This window comes from Muntiacus reevesi, chromosome X, assembly GCF_963930625.1.
Source record: "Muntiacus reevesi chromosome X, mMunRee1.1, whole genome shotgun sequence".
NCBI lineage: Eukaryota > Metazoa > Chordata > Mammalia > Artiodactyla > Cervidae > Muntiacus > Muntiacus reevesi.
Window position 1 is genome coordinate 127,215,537 of NC_089271.1, and position 19,750 is coordinate 127,235,286.

At 40.9% G+C, this 19,750-nt stretch overlaps 1 protein-coding gene across 1 annotated transcript in view; it reads right to left on the reverse strand.

Moving 5' to 3' along the window:
- Positions 1–19,750, reverse strand: part of GRIA3 (glutamate ionotropic receptor AMPA type subunit 3) — a 290,948-nt gene that overhangs the window by 48,898 nt on the left and 222,300 nt on the right. The window contains exon 12 of the mRNA XM_065915058.1: positions 11,813–12,011. Coding sequence (XP_065771130.1) covers positions 11,813–12,011 — 199 coding nt within the window. The remainder of the gene's footprint in view (positions 1–11,812; positions 12,012–19,750) is intronic.

The following is a 19,750-nucleotide window of genomic DNA, read 5'->3' on the forward strand; positions in this document are numbered from 1 at the left end:
AAACCATTGATAACAGGAGGGCAATGGGTTTCATTCTACCATTCATCACCTGCATTCTAGTGCCTTCTTGTTGGGGCATCAGAGTTGCAGCCCAAACACAGAAAGAGGAAGGATGCTTCCCTAAGATGTTGCTACAAGAGGAAATCACTAGCTAAAATATCCAGGATCCTCTGTATGTATGTGTGGTGTGTGTAATCAACAGGAATTTAGGTCTTTTCCAACACTTATGTACATAGCATATCTTCCCTTTAACTTCGATTCCCTTTCAACTTCAAGTTGTGTATCAAGATAATACTCTGTGATGTTAACTAAAGTTCTGCCCCCAATACCAGGTACCAGATCTTCCTAGTGGGATGGAGGCATCAATGGCTTAAGAGAAGATTAGGAAGAAAGCAGAACAGAAAATGCCCTCATCTTTTATTTCAAAATAGACTTTCGAAAAGCTACAGCAGAGAAGATAGAACTGGCATATGATCCAGAAATTCCATTCCTAGGTATATAGCAAAAGGAATTGAAAACAAGGATTTGAACAGATGTTTGTACATCAGTGTTCATTGCAGCATTATTTACAATAGCCAAGAGGTGTGAACCACCCAAGTGTCTGTTAAAAGATGAATGGATAAGCAGGATGTGCTATAGATAGACAAAAGATAAATTCATCTTAAAAAGGAATGAAGGTCTGACATATGCTATAATATGGATGGGTGAACCATGCAGACAGTGTGCTAAGCAAAGTAAGTCACACAAAAAAAGAAAAATATTATATGATTCCATACAGATTCATATGGAGAAGGCAATGGCAACCCACTCCAATACTCTTGCCTGGAAAATCCCATGGACGGAGGAGCCTGGTAGGCCGTAGTCCATGGGACCGGGAAGAGTCGGACACGACTGAGCGACTTCACTTTCACTTTTCACTTTCATGCATTGGAGAAGGAAATGGCAACCCACTCCAGTGTTCTTGCCTGGAGAATCCCAGGGGTGGCGGAGCCTGGTGGGCTGCCGTCTATGGGGTCTCACAGAGTCGGACACGACTGAAGTGACTTAGCAACAGCAGCATACAGATTTATATAAATGGGAAGTAGAACAGTGGTTACTAGGGGCTGGGAGAGTGGGGGAATGGGAATTTCTTGATTAATGGTTATAGAGTTTCTGTTTGAGGTGATGAAAATGTTTCAGAAATAGTGGTGATGGTTATACAACGTTGTAAATGTAATACCACTGAATTGCATACTTAAACATGGCTAAAACAGCAAATTTTATGTTATCTATATTTTATTCTAATTTTTAAACATTAATAATGTAATATACCAAAATTCATTGAACTGTACGTTTTAAATGGGTGAATTGTATCTTCATTAAATTGTCTTGAAAGGCAGAGCCAACACTACCTTGAAGGCCAAGTTTTCAATTAGTAAGAACCAAACTTTCTGATAAAAAAGAGAGGTTTTTGAGTTTCCAAATTCTAAGACCAAAAGGGAAATAGGAAGTTTATGTCATACTCAGTAAATTGGAAAACAGATCGATAATGAGCCAGACTAACTCCCTTGGAGGCCAGATAAGAGCTGAGGCAGAGAGGAGTACAAGAGAAGTCAGACTGGGCTGTGCATCAGAGAAGGGTCTCTGTGCCCTGCTCCCCACTTCACCCCAGCTCTCCAAAAGGAGGAGAGAGGATGGCACTCCCAGGGCAGAAGTAATGGGGTCTCAGTTCCTAGGGTGTAGCATGGGGGTGATAAATTGAAGAGAACAGCCCATCGCTAGCTTGGTGCTGCTGTCATAGAGCAGCAATGGCTACATGAGGCCTGGAGGAGGAAGGAGCTGTCCCAGACAGGTGGAAGGAGAGAAAGAAACTCTTCCAGTAGCCCCAACTGTGCAAGAGGAGAGAGAGAGAAAGAGAAAAAAAGGAGACAGCCCAGCAATAGGTGCAGGGTTATGCAGGTCTGCCGAGGAGAGGTCTGGTGGCCTGGTTGAAGGGATGCTGCAGCAAATGTCTGTGTGGAGGAGAAAGACTACTTGACATCCAAGCTGGGTGTACAGCTCACAGGATGCTGGAAGTGATGCTGATGCTCTGGGGTTAGATGGCTGCCCTGATGCCATGACACCATGTAAACTCCCTGGAACTTGGATTTTTTCCCAGGGCAGAGAAAAAAAATCCTGAAATGACTGGGAAATCACTGCTTGCTTGAACTTATCTGCATGTATCTTTTTCTGCCAGGTGGCAAAAGTGAGGTATCAGAAACAGGAATGTAAAGAAATGTTTTTCTGCAAAATGGAGTTAGTTGTCTGTGAAAATATACCTCTACCATAAAACCATCTTCTAAGAAGACCGAATAAGACACAGTCAAGGCATGAATCATTAGGGGCTTCTGGACTTCTAAAAATTTTTTGATGATTAACCTTGAGACTTATTTTCCCATTTGGAAAAATTTCCTAACCGGGCCTAGCGTAAAGTGTACCTTCTCAGCCCTTGTTACTACAGTTTGCTTTGTTGCTGTGTGTGCTAAGTCACTTCAGTTGTGTACAACTCTTTGCAGTCTTATGGACCATAGCCTGCCAGGCTCCACTGTCCATGAGATTCTCTAGGCAAGAATCTTGGAGTGTGTTGCCATTTCCTTCTCCAGGGGATTTTCCTGACCCAGGAATCGAACTTGCATCTCTTAAGTCTCCTGTATCGACAGGTGGGTTCCTCACTGCTAGTGCCACCTGGGAAGCCCTTTGTTGCTATAGTTTATAGTTACTACAAGTATCCTTGGATCATTTGATGAATGTAGGACTTGTAGATGTCATTAGTGACCACTGAAAAGGAAGGTCAAAAATCTGAGCTCTTCCACCTTGCTCATAAAAGTTATCCAATGCATCAGCAAATTCTGAGACTCTCTCCCCAAAATATATCCTAAACCTGACCACTTTACATACTCTCCATTGCTATAACTCTAGCATATAAAGTCATTATTTAGTTACCAAGGTCATCTTCCTGTCCCTTAAACATGCCAGGATTGTTCCTGCCCCAGGACCTTTGCACTTCTTATTCCTACTGTTTGGAATACTCTTCCATCATATTTTCACATGGATAACTTATCATTCAGGTCTTTAATTAGATGTTACCTCCTTAAAGAGGCTTTCCCTGAACCCCTTCCATCCCAAGCTCCCAGTTGAAACAGTCGTCTCTAAGTCATTCTCTATTATAATACATAGAGTGCTTATTGGGGTCTGAAATTATTTTATGCACCTGTTTGTTTATATGTTTACTGTTTCTCTCCTTCCAACAAAATGTGCATGCATGCATGCTCAGTCATGTCTGACTCTTTGTGACCCCATGAACTGTGTGACCCACCAGCCTCCTATGTCCATGGAATTTCCCAGGCAAGAATACTGGAATGGGTTGCCATTTCCTCCTCTAGGGGATCTTTCAGACCCAGGGATCAAACCCACATCTCCTGTGTCTCCCGTGTTGGGAGGCAAATTCTGTCATGTTTCCCCTACTGTATCCCTGGTACCTAACTTGATATAGTAGACACTATATCTTTACTCACTGGTTAAAAAAGTGGAAGATGTTGAAGATTGGAATGAACTTGACCACAGGGCCTCACCTCGTAGCCTTTTTGAAAGGAAAATTCACATCAAGGTTTTATTTGTGTGAGTTTCCTCTTCCTTTCCAAAGTGGAGTGCTACTAAGCATTCTGGTTAATTGCATGATTTTGTGAGTTGAGTTTCAGTTAGTTGAAATTTTAGTTGATTGTTGTCGATCAATAATAGTTGATCAACTATTTAGGCTTCTTATGGTGATAGAAAGGAATTGTAAATAATCAACCTGTGCAGGCTTGCCAGGTGAATTCAAGGAAAGTCTAATTGAACAGATGGGTCCCCATCCTCTAACTGGAAGGCTTTTAGGTGTTTTGACTTTGTTAGACAAGAAAAGAGAGAGGTCCTGTGGTGAGTTCCTCTAGGGAAGAGAGTTTCAGAATTCTCACAAAGATCTGGGAGTCCTGTGTGATGTTAATTATCCTGGTGTGGTCTGAGAGAGTTGGCAGCCTCAAAGATAACAAAGACTTAACCCCCTAAGGCTTCTTGAGCTGTGACATGCTCTCATAAGCAAGTAGGTTACCTGGGAGGACTAACGGAGACAGGCTAATGAAATCCATATGGTTGGTCACTGTGGACAGATGGCCTGCATGCCACCTTGGAAGCACCTGAAGTTTCTAGGTGGTCTTCAAGGGCAGCTTTAAGCTGTGCACAGTGAAGCTGTTGAATCTGCAGACCACAAAGGAATGGCTAGATGGACTAAGAGATGAGGTCATATTTTATAACAGGGGTAGGCATGGGATCAGGAGGATGGGGGAAGGATATAAATGAGTTTTCTTTCTCCTCCCAAAGCTGGAAATGCCACCACTCCCCAACTCTCTTCCATTGAGCAAGCAGAGGTTCTTTTCTTTTTGAGAAATACCCTTCTCTCTTGTTTCCTCAGAGCCTTATTTGGACAGTTTCTATACTTCAGCTGCTCTACTGGTGGGTCCTTTAAGTCTCCTGGGATTTGTAGAACTCTTCATATCGTTAAAGAGCTTTTTCTGATATTACCTTCTAACTAACCCCATACAGAAGGTAGAGCAGGGAATATTTCCCTTGATAGATGAGGAAACTGAGACCAAATGACCCTTACCCAAAGAAAAACAAGAAAGTCATCAGTGGATGTGGAACTAGAAATCATTTTCATCTTCTTATTCTTTCCAGTTCTATCTACATCATGACATAACCCTTGTCACATCAGAAGTTATAACAAGCCTTGAATAATAGCAGTCTACTGCATTTGTGGCATTTGCTCTAGCTTTATGGATGTTTTCCTGTTCTTTGCCTTCTTATGTTGGATCCTTTTGAGATTTGGGGAGCATGGCAAAATGTAATTTAAAAGTGTGTATAGGCTTCCCTTTCTAATTGATCCATCAGAGGGAATAAAAACAAAAATCAACCAGGAGATGCTAGAGATGCCTTAACATGCTCTACCCTATAGGCTTGGTTCATGCACAGTACCCCATGTTTCTATGAACATTCGTACCAGAAAGGCATTGAGATGGAATGGAAAGAGGATCCTGTCTAGACTCAGAATTCTAGCTTGTCCCCACCGAGCTGAGCAGCTTTCAAGTCAGTGTCATCTTGCCTCAATGCTTCCTCCCTGAAGGAAGTGGAATAACACATGTTCTGTTTGCCTGGCAGGATTGTCATGTGAAGAAAGTGTGGTGAGATATATGAATATGTGCTGAAAGGGGCTTCTCAGGTGGCCCTAGTGGTAAAGAACCTGCCTGCCAATGCAGGAGACAAAAGAGATGCGGGGTTGATCCCTGGGTCGGGAAGATCCTCTGGAGGAGGGCATGGCAACCCACTCCAGTATTCTTGCCTGGAGAATCCCATAGACAGAGGAGCCTGGCAGGTTGTAGTCCATGGGGTTGCAAACAGTTGGACATGAGTGAAATGACTGAGTACACACATGTGTTGAAAAATTTTCAGCCCACCAGATTGTGAGCTCTCAGGGGGTAGAGGCCATTTCTGTTTTATTCATTACTTTGATGACCTTCCTGCTGGAGTTATAGAGAATCATGAACCCTACTCTTATTCACCACAAAGGATATCCAGAGATTGGCACGTGCTAGGAAGTCAATCTGTCGAAATAAACACCACTGACTGCCCTGGAGGGATGATCATCTAGTTCTCTGAGATACCTATGTTTTAAGTCAATCTGTTTCCCCAAATAACCTCCAAGAATGGTGAAAAAAAAACCTGTCTTAAGTATTTTCATGTGATTTTGCAAAAGGCAGAAATTTAATTTCATTCATGGAGATGGCTCTTCAGTGCTTAGCTTTGAGTTTGGTATATGGTAGTTGCCCAAAGAAGTTATTGAAAGAGTGATGAACAAGTAATAGAATCGAGGGCATTATTACTGGCCTGTCTTGCCACATTTCCTCCTTTGTCTTGGAGACAGATATTGGTGTGCAGCTGTCTGAATGTATCATTCCCTTTTTCAGAGTGCCATTTGGCCAGGCCTCAGTTCAGCAGCCTCACTTTGTACCTGCTGCTCTGCCTCTAGTGTTAACCTATAAGGTCTATGAGTCTGGCTGTGTAATGTATTATCTGACATAGGAAAAGAATATTTTGGGGGGGGGGGGCGGATAAGGTGGTATGAAAATGGCCATGTCAAAATTACAAAACAATTTCTTTTTTAAAATTGTCAAGGAATATATACAATAAATGTGTCTGACCTACCATTCCTTGGTGTCAACTCATCTCCTATTGTTGTTATCATGTGCTCCCTAGAGTGTCGTTTCACCATATCATCAAACACTAGGTCCCATCATATATGTCTTCAAACTAATTAAATGTGGTTGCTGTTGTCTGGGTACAGTGTCAAGATCTCAAATTTATCATGGTACTTGTGAGAACATCTTGTTACAAAAAAATTTCTACATTTTGATGTGTTTCCTAAGGCAAGGGGATGGGCTAAGGGATGAGGGAAGTCTGTTGTAGTAAAACTTGAAGATAAAAGGTTAGTTCTCTTAATCATGTCCAGATGTCAACATACTGGAGTGGCCAAAGCCTGAACGAACTTTTTGGCCAATCCAATACTTAACATGGGGACATTTGTGAAGAGATTGTTCTTCTTTCCTCATAAAGTTCAAAAGCCTTATAATAAATAACCAGCAAATGTTGAAATCTGGACTCTGAAAATTCGTGTGTGTGTGAGAGAGAGAGAGATTCAGGATGTGTAAGCAGATTCTAAATCCTCTTGGAGGGACTACTTCCCAAATCAAGTTGAGAGGGCATTAAAAGAAAAGTTACTGATGACAACAGTAGCAGAGTCTTGTGTTGAGACAAAACATTCTTCATGAGTAATTCAACTATGCTTCATGGGGTTTACAATGTTGGCCACTCAGAAGACAGGGGAGTTCCCAGGGCGGGGGTGGGGTGGATGGAGGTGGAGAGTCTGCAGATACATTTCAATTTTTCTGTCCTGCCTGGGGCACTGGAGGACTTTCCTGATGGCTCAGACAGTAAAGCGTCTACCTACAATGCGGGAGACCCAGGTTCAATCCCTGGGTCAGGAAGATCCCTTGGAGAAGGAAATGGCAACCCACTCCAGTATTCTTGCCTGGAAAATCCCATGGATGGAGAAGCCTGGTCGGCTACAGTCCATGCAGTCGCAAGAGTCGGACACAAGTGACTGAGTGACTTCACTTTCACTTTTCACTTTCTAGGGCACTGGAGCAAGTCATGTCTCTCCCCACTCCTCTCCATTCATATTTATTTTTTAAAGGGGTTTAAATTAGCATTAACATTTCGTTTTAAATGTTATCCTCTTATCCCCTGAACTATCTTTAGTGGGAATATGGCCAAGAATCTGGAAAAGAAGGCTTCCCTTATGGCTCAGCTGGTAAAGAATCCGCCTGCAATGTGGGAGACCTGGGTTGGATCCCTGGGTTTGGAAGATCCCCTGGAGAAGGGAAAGGCTACCCACTCCAGTATTCTGGAAAAGAAATCAAGCATTTGTAGTTGTCTTCTAATATTTCTAGGGGTCTGAAGGCAGAGAGAATTTTGGAATTGTTTTTCCTCCCAGTGCTACTTTTTAACATGACTGTATCAGGTTAAAATTTCAACACCTGGTGGAGAATGATCATTTTGGTGCAGTTTTCCAAATCATAGTGGCATTTCTTTGGGCAATGGCAACGAAGCTGTTGATTTTTTTTTTTTTTTTTTTTTTAGCATGGGTGCTTCTAACTCCAATTGGGACATTTAGTTTTGGAGCTGCTGTCTAAGGAAATCAGTTTTCAAGTCATGAGGGCTGATGGTAATATTTCAGATGTCTCTTCCAGCTGCATGCATTTGGCTCAGTCCCTCCCTGCCTTCCTCTCTGTGCCAGTGACTTTCTGTGACTGTAAGATAATAGCAAAGGATAGTTCAGAAAATGAGAGAAACAAAAGAATCACTTAAAGATATTATCATTTTAATGGCAGCCTTACTCAGGACAAGTAAAAATGTCCGCAGGGCGATTAGAAAGGAATTTTCTTTTATTTTTCTCTTAGTAGAAGGACTAGAGGGCTGGCCCCGGGCTGTGTGATTTTAATATGGAGTGAGAATGGGTAGAAATGAGCTCATGTTATGTTTGTAAATGTTGCATGTGGTCTTGTTTTAGCCTGTAATGTTGAGAAGGCATGCCATCAGGGGTCCTCAATTTTTTTTTTTTTTTTTTTTGTAGAGGAGTTGCTGTTCTTAAAATTGCCTTGAGATCATGGAGGACTGAGGGGAAAGTGACATGCTGAGGCAGTAAAGTCCCCATGTAAGAGATGGTGTGTTCCTGCTGGTTACTTTCTCTGATTTATGGGGTTCAGGGAGGGGAAGAGTAAAGGATATTAACTTTTAAAAAAAATTTGGTAACATCCCATGGCATGTGGGACCTTAGCTCTCCTACCTGGGATGGAACCCACACTCCTGGCATTGGAAGGCAGAGTCTTAACCCTTGGATCACTGGGGAAGTCCTGAGTAGAGGATATTGAGAGGACAAATGGCTTGGAGACCAATTGGTTGGGCCCCTCAGTATTATGTGAATACCAAGCATTCCCTTTTTTGGGTTTACATAACATTTTCAGTACAATCAGGCTAAGAGTTGGTTTGTCCTATACTGCTCATTCTATTCTTAGATCAACTTTTGTGAGTTGTCCTAAAGAACTTCCCCACAGAGTCCTTACTGCTGTCACTAGTAACCAATGGAGGAAAAAGAAAAGTGGCTAGCAGAAATTAGAAAATGATTTGTACTTCTTTATACCTAGAAATATCCAGCACCTTTTCTAATCAGATTTTCAAAACAGTTCCATTTTCATACGAATTGCTTATTGGCTGTAAAGGTCACTAGGAATTGGTGAACATTAGAAACTGCAAACCAATTAGAATGTGGCAATAGCTTTGCTCAGAATTGAATGTTGAATTCAAATTGGCACTAGTAATAAGATGTTCTTTAATGAAACTATCGTTACAGGGATTAGTAGATGCTTTCCTAGTATTTGAGAAAGACACGTGTTGGGGTGAGGTCTGGGCATGGGGGCAATGACTGTTTGGTCACTCTTTCAAGTCTTTGTGCTAATAAATCTTCCCAGAAAGTGAAGAAGAACTAAAGAGCCTCTTGATGAAAGTGAAAGAGGAGAGTGAAAAAGTTGGCTTAAAGCTCAACATTCAGAAAACTAAGATCATGGCATCTGGTCCCATCACTTCATGGCAAATAGATGGGGGAACAGTGGAAACAGTGGCTGATTTTATTTTTTTGGGCTCCAAAATCACTGCAGATAGTGATTGCAGCCATTAAAAGACGCTTACTCCTTGGAAGGAAAGTTATGACCAACCTAGACAGCATATTAAAAAGCAGAGACATTACTTTGCCAACAAAGGTCTGTCTGGTCAAGGCTATGGTTTTTCCAGTGGTCATGTATGGATGTGAGAGTTGGACTATAAAGAAAGCTGAGCAGCAAAGAATTGATGCTTTTGAACTATGGAGAAGACTCTTGAGAGTCCCTTGGACTGCAAGGAGATCCAACCAGTCCATCCTAAAGGAGATCAGTCCTGGGTGCTCATTGGAAGGACTGATGTTGAAGCTGAAACTCCAATACTTTGGCCACCTGATGCGAAGAGCTGATTCATTTGAAAAGACCTGATGCTGGGAAAGATTGAGGGCAGGAGGAGAAGGGGACAACAGAGGATGAGATGGCTGGATGGCATCACTGACTCGATGGACATGAGTTTGGGTAAACTCCGGGAGTTGGTGATGGACAGGGAGGCCTGGCGTGCTGTGGTTCATGGGGTCGCAAAGAGTCAGACACGACTGAGTGACTGAACTGAACTGAACTAAACTGAACTGAGAGAGCTTCCTTTGCCTGCAATATGGATGAATGGCCTTTGAAAACTTAATGGGAATTGATGCCACCTAGTGAATACCATTTAAAGTACACCTTCCTAATTTCTAATCCTCCTTGAAGGAAAAATGCTTCCCAGAACACGGATCCCTGATTGAAGGGTCCAAGTCTGGTGTCTTGATAGCTTAAGTGGTCAGTTACTTCTTGTAGCAATTTGATGCCTGTTGGGATGGTGAACATAGGCTCTGCTAAAGCTGGACACCAAACCAAATTTCCATGGAGCTGATTGTGTGCTGACTATTCAGCAGATGGAAATCCCTTGCTTCCTGCCCTGAAATGTGTGAGTGATTTCATGAGGGCAGGGGATTATTCCCAGATAAGCTTCTGTAACAGCCATCGAGGTGAGGGTCAAGGCCAGGTTAGTCCAAGAAGATCTTCACATCATTTTGATGCTGCTATTGGATTAGCCAAAAAGTTTGTTCAGGTTCTTCTGTACTATCATGTGGAAAATCCCAAAGAAACTTTTTGGCCAACCCCAATAGTACCGAGTCCCTCACCCTGGTTAGGGATTATGAGCTGCTCAATAAAAAGTGGTAGAGGTGAGAGAGGGATATCCGAAGCCAATAAAAGTTCTTTTTTTTTTTTAAAATCAAGTGCCCCTCTGCTTTTCCACCTACAGTCTCTTCCAAGAGAATTCTTGAAAGGGTATCAGAACTAACTCTTTCTGCTTCAGGGAATGAAAACAGTTTTCAGTTAATTGCTATAATTTCAAGAAACACACTCCTCCTAGTTTCCTGTGAAACAACTGGATACATCCCATGATAATACACATATAAATATATTTCTTACTGATTTCTTAAAACAAGCTGGCTTAGAACCAACATTTGTTTACTGTGGATCTTTGAGAAAAAGTTACTTATTATATCTGCCATCCCATAACTTAATTTTTGATTGGAGGGAATGACTCAACTTTTCTATCAACTACACAAGTGGCTTCTGGATCATTGTTATAACCAGGTACCTGGGTTAAAACAAAATAACAGTTAGCAGGCAGTCGTATGTATAGAATGGGTCAGTTTTCTCAGTGAAGCCACCATGTTTCTCTGGTTGGGGCAACTGAATAAATGCATGAGTTCTTAAACATTCCATTGATAGCCTTTTTAAAAGACCAGTTGCTACAGAACAAAGATCTTGATGTTTTATGTAAAAGTCGTTTGTCCATTGTATTACCCTTCTATAATGTTCTATCTCCTTTCTTCTTTCTCCTCCACAGTGCTGACGCCTTACTAACTTTTGCTAGTGAACAACTTGCTTCCCCTACTAAGACTGGCCCATGTTGGGTCAGAAAGGGGTCAATAAATCTACTCAAGAAATTAAAACAATTATCAGTTTCCCTGAAAACTGAATTATCTGCATGTACAGGAATGCTTGAAACAACTGTAATACATTTCAATAGAAAACCAATGTATAAAATAGAATGTCATTTTATAGTCCATGATTCCTCAGATTCTTAGTCAATCACCTAACTTCAGTGAACTGCCGAGACATAAAATCACTGCTTTTGTAAAAGCTAAAAAGGAGAACAGATATTTAGTTCAGTGCCTTCAGTATTCAAGTAAGGGGACCAAGGCTGACAGAAGTTAAATGACTTGCCCAAGGATAAATAGTCACTTGGTGGCAGGGTTGGGATTCCAACCTGCGAGTTCAAACTCAGTGCTCTTGCTATGCCACTTGTGAGGTCACACACGAGTCTTGGATCTAAAGGACAATGAATTAGGTCATCAAGCATGTAGTTCTGTCTTTAAGATGCTCTGCCTTGACAATATTTCCACCCTTTCCCAACTGTCCTTTAAAACACCATGAATCTGCCTTTGTGAGCAGGTGGTAAAATAAAAACCAGCAGGCCCAATTAACTGAAAAGCACTTACTCTGAAAAACTCTTTTGTTGAGCCGGAGTCCAGGGTCCCATATGCAATTTCAGTCTGCTTAGCTAAGTCTTCAGCACTCTCTATGGGAGAAACCATCCTCTCCACAGTCAAGAAAGCAGCGAGATTGGCAGTATAGGAAGAAATTATGATCAGGGTGAAGAACCACCAAACCCCTCCAACAATGCGCCCGGAGAGTGATCTACAAAACAAAACAAAGACCCGTCCGGACCCAGAGGGGCCAGATTTCAGTTTATGAAATCCTTATCTTTATTTTTGGAAAGAGGAATGGTTTCAGTGGAGCTGATGAAATCAAGAAGTCAATGATGTCAGGGGATGAACACATCAAACAGAATGACACGTTGACAACAACACTGCATGGCATGATGGCATGGGATGATGGTACATGCATAATGCTCTTCAGGCCCCTAAGGGTTTCAAAACAGGCTTATTTATTTAATCACAGGAATAAATACCTTCTTTGTGCCAGCTTCTGCTTAGATGTAATCATTGTACTTACCCGATTCTCTTTCTGTGAGCCTTGCTGGGCGCACCTGGGGAAGACTCTTCTGTTTCCTTTAAGGCAAATGGTTCCCAGCCTTGCCTGTACATTAGAATCACCCGGGATCTTAAACCTTTCATGCTCAGACCCAGCCAACAAAGAAATCAGAATCTGAGAGTTGCAACCCAGACATATGTATTTTTAAAGATCTCTCCAGGTGATTACAATGTGCAGTCAAGGTTAAAAAACACTGATGTAAGGTGATGTCATGGGAGACACAGAGTCAAAAACCTTTATGTATTTGAGGAGAAATGAGTAGATGCTAGCAAATGAGCACTATTCACTGTGAGTTTAACACATTTACTACAGACATTGCCATTCTAGTGAAGTTGGTTAATCACAAGGCAAGGGGCCATGAGATAATATTTATTGTTGTCTTCATATAAATGGCTAATGGGGCTCAGGAGTTTTGATCCAGGGATTGAAACTCTTCCCTTTTAAAAACTGAGACTAAGCACAAAGGACAGGCCTCAAGTGAAGTTGGAGACTGGCCGTGTAATAGGATTTGAGAGGCACTAAAACGTTTGTCTGTACCCTTCCTCGCCAAAATAACCAAAACAGATAAAACCATCCTCACTGGTCTGCTCTAGACATTCTTACTATTGGAATTATCTTCCGAGCTTTCTTCAGGAGGCTTGGTCAAAATGTCACACTTTACTTCAACAGCACCTATTCTCCTATCATTCTGGATTAGTATATCCAGTTAGTGGAGAATGGGACAGATGATGCGTAAGTTTTAATCAGGGAACGTCTTGTTCTTCAATGTAACTATGCATGGGCATTACTTGGGGTGTTGGTTAAAATGCAGATTCCGAATATCCGGGTGCTCAAAAATCTGGACTTCTTAAGCATCACTGGTGATGGTGGTGGTCTGCTGGTCAAATTGAGAAATACTGTTCTTCTTCTCCATCAGTGATTCTCAACTCTGCCTGCATATCAATGTCATCAGGGGAGCTCGAGACCAAAACAAAACAAAACACAATGACCACAAATAAAAAATAAAAAATGCCTAGACTTCACCCCAGATCAATGAAATCAGAATCTCTGGGGGTTGGGCCTAAGCAGCAACATTTTAAAAGTTTTTATTTATTTATTTTTGGCTGTGCTGTGACTTCCTTGCCACTCGAGCATTTCTCTAGTTGCGGCATGTGGGGGCTACTCTCTAGTTGCGGTGCGTGGATTTCTCATGGTGGTGGCTTCTCTCGTGGAGCAGGGGCTCTAGGGCGCGTGGGCTTCAGTAGTTGCAGCGCACAGACTCAGTCATTGCAGCTCCCTGGCTGTAGAGGACAGGTTCTGTAGTTGTGGTGCATGGGCTTAGTTTCTCCATGACATGTGGGATCTTCCTGGACCAGGGATCGAACCCGCGTCTCCTGGTCGTCAGGTGGAGTCTTTCCCACTGAGCCACTAGGGAAGCCCCAGCAGCAGCATGTTCATAAAGCTCCTTGGGTGCAGCCAGAATTAGAGCCACGGTCCTACATCATGAGAGTACCTGGGGATAGGGTCTGTGGGAAGTTAGGGGGCAGTGTAAGAACCCCGAATGCTTAAAGATGGATACAGGCTTGTCCTGAGGAAATGTCACCTCCTTTGCAATGCTGCTGAAGGCTGGCTCTGTGTGCAGAAATGAAATGTGGTCGCTAGGTTTCATAAAACATTGCCACATTATTCTGAGGATAGTTCTGCTCTGTGGCATAGCTCCATCCTGGTTAGGCTGTGTTCTCTCATGCCCAGAAAAGCTCACAGGAAAAGAACCCGCTCTGTCATAGAGTCAAGAATAGGCGTAGGAGCCTGGCACCTCTCCAGGCTCTGTGGGAAGAGGGCAGCTCTGGGCTGAAAGCTGGCAAGTCAAGCTCTTCTCTGTCTGTACACGCATTCTACCACTTGGAAGCAAAGTTAAATTCCTGTGTCCCAAGATAACCTTTTTTGAGCCTCTGGAAAATCCAGTTGTTTTAGATTTTACACTCTGATCAAATCATTTTGGCACATGTTTTGATAAATAGTATTCTTTATTGATTAACTGTAAAAAAGAAAAGACTTGGTTTTTTTAAAGCCTGTAATTTCTGTTGGTCCCTGGATGCTTCAAACAACCCATATTTATTTCTGAGTGTCATCACTTTTAGTTTTTTGGCTGTGCAAATCTGCTTTGCAACAGATTTTTTCTAACTAATAGTTATACTCGCTCAGTATTTCACCTGGGAACATCTCCCTTTTAATCAGAAGAGGTAAAAACATTTGGATGAGTCAGAAAGAATGTCACACTTCCAAATGCTAAAAGTATATGGAATATTTCAATTATGAATTTGTACCTTTCATAGTCTTTCTTCATTGTTGACATATACATTTCATTTATTCTGGGCTGATCTGACTCTGGAAATAATTTTTCTATATAAAAGACGAATGTTCAAAGTGGCATTTGTAGTAATAAAAAAATAATAACACTTAAAGAGCACTTCCTATGTGTCAGACTCTGTTTTAATTGTTCATATGTGTCAACTCTTTTAATCCTCCATCCCTGTGCTTAAGTCATATTTTACAGATAAGAAAATGGAGGCATTCTACATATAAATAACTGAGGCAAAGAGATGAGAAATAGTAAATAAATCATCTAGATGTACACAATAGGAAAGACATGCCAATATTTTTATAGTATAAAATATTTATATTTTATATAAGAAAATCCAGAATGGTGGGTAGATTATAGAAGGAGTAATTTTCCTACAAACTCTGAGAAATACCGTTGCAGGAAAACCAAACATGTTTGGGTAATTATTGTTTATTATCTGTTGTTCATTTGGAATGGAGCTGTGAATGCCATCCTTATTTGGGATGATAGGGTTTTATGGAGATCAAGGGGAAAACTGATTTTGGAGTATTTCCAGAATCATGGTTTGGTATGAAAAGGGGTGTATTCTGCTGCCATGAATACTAATGGTAGTTTATGTATTATCTATTTGAAATGTGGCAAACAACACAGTAATTTATGGAAATTACATTTGTGTCATGCTATTGCAGCTAATGGGCTGTGACTGTATCTGTGTGATCTAAAATCAAGCCTGCACATCATAACCTGGTTATTTTGGCCACCTTAATAGCTGACTCAGATAATCATGTGGTTGATCCATATGACTCAGCTGAAATTGTTGACATGACCGAAAATAAACTTAAAAAGCAAACTGGTCTTTTTTGTGACCTCTTGTCTACATGGTTATTGATTTCAGCAGTTATGTAGTTAATACCGCAATAGACCTATGATCATAGAGAATTTTGGTGAATACCCACATAGAAATGGTAAAATAGTATCCACAAGCATCAGCATAGATGGAAAAAGGAGCTTCCTGGGAATCAGCATTGAATGCACTCAGCATTCTCCCCTTAAGACAGTAGTAGCTTTGACAAGAGTCTTGGAATTTCTACCACTTTCTTCCCTTGTGTGACAGTGACGCCTAAATTCTTTTACAGAGCATGTGTGCAGCGGAACTAACTGGGAAGAAACTCTATAAAAATCTTCACATTTCCCTTTTCTCATTAGTGAAACTATAGCCATTTAAACCCACATTTCACATGGAGGCTATATAAAAAGTGACTGATGGGTCAGCCCTATCACATTTTTAAAAGGATCCATTAAAACAAGACAAGACTTTATAGTTGAGTTAGAAAGACCTGTCATTTCTCAGTATCTTTCCTTCCATTAATGCAGCTTCGAAATGCTTAACATTCATTTCAAGTAGTTTTGTTGCACAAGACAGATTTGGAGGTTAGCATAATGAAATGACTGTAAAATGCTGCACATTTAGTATTTATATAAATGTGTTAAAGGAACATATCATACCTTTTGAAGGAATGTAAGAGGAGGCATGAAGTTAATGAAAGGAAATTAGCAACAAGAGGAAAACAGACATAAAAACACTGCAAAATAATACACAATGCTCCTGTTATCTGTAATCAGAAGAAACTAGAGTTTCTGAGTTAATAATAAAATGTATTTTATGGCCTCTAAAATGATAATAAAAGTGAGCATTGTGCTGTAACCTTCATCCTGTAAGTAAATTTTGAATTCTGCACTTTACTAGCTTCACAAGATGAAGAGTTGGAACTGCAAACTGCTTCTCCTTTGCACAAACTCTTCATCATTCCTTTGCTTCCTTCTTTCTTTCAAAGTATGCGTCTTTCCTACACTCCACTCAATGCTGTGTCTATGACAGATTTTTTAAAAAATGTGCAGAATCAATCTTCTGCTCTTCTAGTCTTCTCTGATGGGAATAACTAACCATCTCCCCAAAACTGAAAACTAGGGCTTTCAGGCAGAAAAGACATGAAATAGTTGTAATAAAAAATCCTGCTATTACAATTAGCTTATTATCACTCCTCTACTGCTTTGAAGTGAATTTACAGTAGGATGAAGACCCTGCTCCTACATCAGTAAAGGAAAGGTTATTACTTTAAATGGAGCCCCCGAGCTCCTGTTATGTTTGATTCCATTCATTTTTTACCCTTTGTATATTTTATTCTTCTGCATATACTTTGTATTTTAAAAGAGGATCTGTATGTCAGCTAACCTGGAATGGATCCCCTGCCTGCTTCTCCAAAGGATTGATATCTTCAGATCTTAACAAGACAATAATGCTCATGGAATAATGTGTACACAGCGACCAGGTTCAAGTTAGCGTGTTCTTTCCATTTCTCTGTTGTCATTCCCTGGAACCTTGTATTTTGAACTTGGCAGGCCCTCAGATGTCCCTGCAGCTCTAGAGAAAGTCAGCAGGGGGAGTATTTGTCTGGGAGGACTCAGACTCTGGACTGCTTAACAGTTCTATCAACGTTTTACAAAGGAAATACATTTCAGATTAAAAAAAAAAAATTACAATCACCTGTCAATATCAGCAAGACATTGCAGAATTATACAACCAAAATATTTGCAAGTAGTGTAATCCTTAAGGAAAGCCTGTTAGGGGTTCAAAAAGGGATGTTGTCAGTTACTTCTCATCAGAAACCAGCTATCTGGCACTGACTACAATTTCAATTGGATTCCTAAAGAGGATTAGGAACTAAAACGCAAATGCAATATGAACTACTGGTATTTGTGAAGCCAGCATGGTTAAGAGCAGCCAGTTTAAAAATGATAATCGCTGCCATGTATTGAGAACTTACTATAGGTCAGGCACTGCGCTTCACATTTTATAGATGAGGGACCGAGTCTTAGCAAGATTTAGTTACTGGTCCCACGTTACACAACAACTAAACAGATTGTGAATCTGGTGAGACGAACTCCAACACCCACACACCTGATCACTATGCTCCCTCCATCTGGCTACACCCACTGGCTATCTCCCCATGTCCCAATCAAGAGGGAAGAAGGTTGAAGGCAATCTCCTCATACTTTCTTCTCCTGATTCCCCCTAGAAATTCATTCGTGTATGAATACAACCTCAGCTTATTACATTGATTACTCTCTCTATAGGTGATTCGGTCTCACCTGAATTGGTCACTCTCAACAACTGGGGTAGTTGAAAATATCAAACCTAACTGACATAGACTCTTTAAGCTTCTAGGTTTCTGTTCATAGCTTTATTTGATGGCAATGGAATCATGCTGTTTTCCTGGTGATGTCTCATTGCTGATTTCCCCGTCTTTTACTTTGAGTGAACACATGTTCAGTAGCATTCTTAAATGCTCACTGCCTACTTTCTTTAACAGCCAGCTGTTTTTTTCCCCCCTGGAAAACAGCTCTTGGGGCTGAGCATGAGGGAAAGAATGGAACAAACAGTGTACCATTAGGTCGATAGTGGGAGGCAGTGTGTGGTAGTGGAAATAATTGTACTGCTTGCTGGCTCTTAGAAACCCTATGACCTTGGCTTCCATGACATTATCTCTCCAGGCACTATTCCTTTGTCATGATGTGAGAAGAGCAGTATGAAGTGGAAAGAGCATGAGTTTTAGAACTAGAGTTGGGTTTGAATACTGACTTTGTCATTATTTGCAGGGCTAGGCAAATTGTTTCACCTGAGCATCAACTGCACCTGAAAAATAAGTATAATGCCCACCTCATGGTAGTGCTTTGAGGATTAGAATTCATATTATAATACAGGTAAAGTGCCCAGATGCAGAGGGAACTCAGAGAAGGTTGTTGTTCCTGGGCCCTCAGTAAACAGAAGCAGTTGGATGAATTTATCTCTGAGATTTCCTCCTGCTATGATATTTGATAATTCTACTTTAAAATGTGGTCTCTTATAATGCCTTGAATTGCTTCAATTTTGAGAAAAGCCAGAGTGTACAATGCATGCTCACATTCTGGGCTTGCTGGAAAGTGCATTCCAGGTATGGCCACTAAACAGAAATAAAGTATCATGCTGGCATTTGCAGCTGAAGGCAACCACGAATCTTAGAGTTCAACTATGTGATTATTGGGAATTTCTAAATCAGTTAATAAAAAAGCACCTTACAGTGGGGTTTGCTGCTATACAGTTGAGCACAAATATATAACCAGTAGCATTCTCAAGACAAGGAGAAACACATTCCCTCCTTACTTGTATGTAATAAGTATGCTAACAAGCATAACATATTATCAAGAGATTTAAAGATATAATTTCTTTTGAAGGACATAAAAGACAGTATTGAAGGAGGGAGTACTCATATGGTAGAAAATTTAAAGTTTGTAAAGGTAATAATTTATTTCTCAAAAGCACAGTAAGGATAATACTTGTTACTCTGCTGCTGCTGCTGCTAAGTCGCTTCAGTCATGTCCAACTCCGTGCGACCCCATGGATGGCAGCCCACCAGGCTCCGCCGTCCCTGGTATTCTCCAGGCAAGAACACTGGAGTAGGTACTTGTTACTCTCTAGACCAGTGTTATTCCCTAGGCTGTGTGCCCCACTGCCAGGTTGAGTTGCAACCAGCATTCACAAAAAAAAAAAAAAAAAAAAAAGAAACAATTGTGAATATCAGAGTGCATGGGACACTGTAAAGGTAATGTCTGGTGAAACTTGTGTTATGTGCATATATGTGTATGAGTTGTGTTGGAAAATTTATTTCTGACTGAAGGCCATGCTCAAAACACTTGAAAGCCATTGGTCTGTAGGACAGTGTCTAGTGCAGAATAATAAAATTTGTACCTTGAAAAAAGTACCTGATATATTTCAGTGCCACAGAAGAGCCACAGCTAAAATTCTGCTACAAAAAAATGAAAATAAAGAATCTTTCCACCTTGTCGTTTTTAGGCCATCATTTTAAGTTATTACTTAATGAGGCAATATGCATAAATACTTCTAAAAACAAACGGCCTTTTAAGGGTCCGGTTTGAGCATGCACAGTAATATGCAGCACTCCAGTGGGGCAATCACAAATTTAGTTTTGAAAATTCACTTATAGAAACCAATAAAATCTCC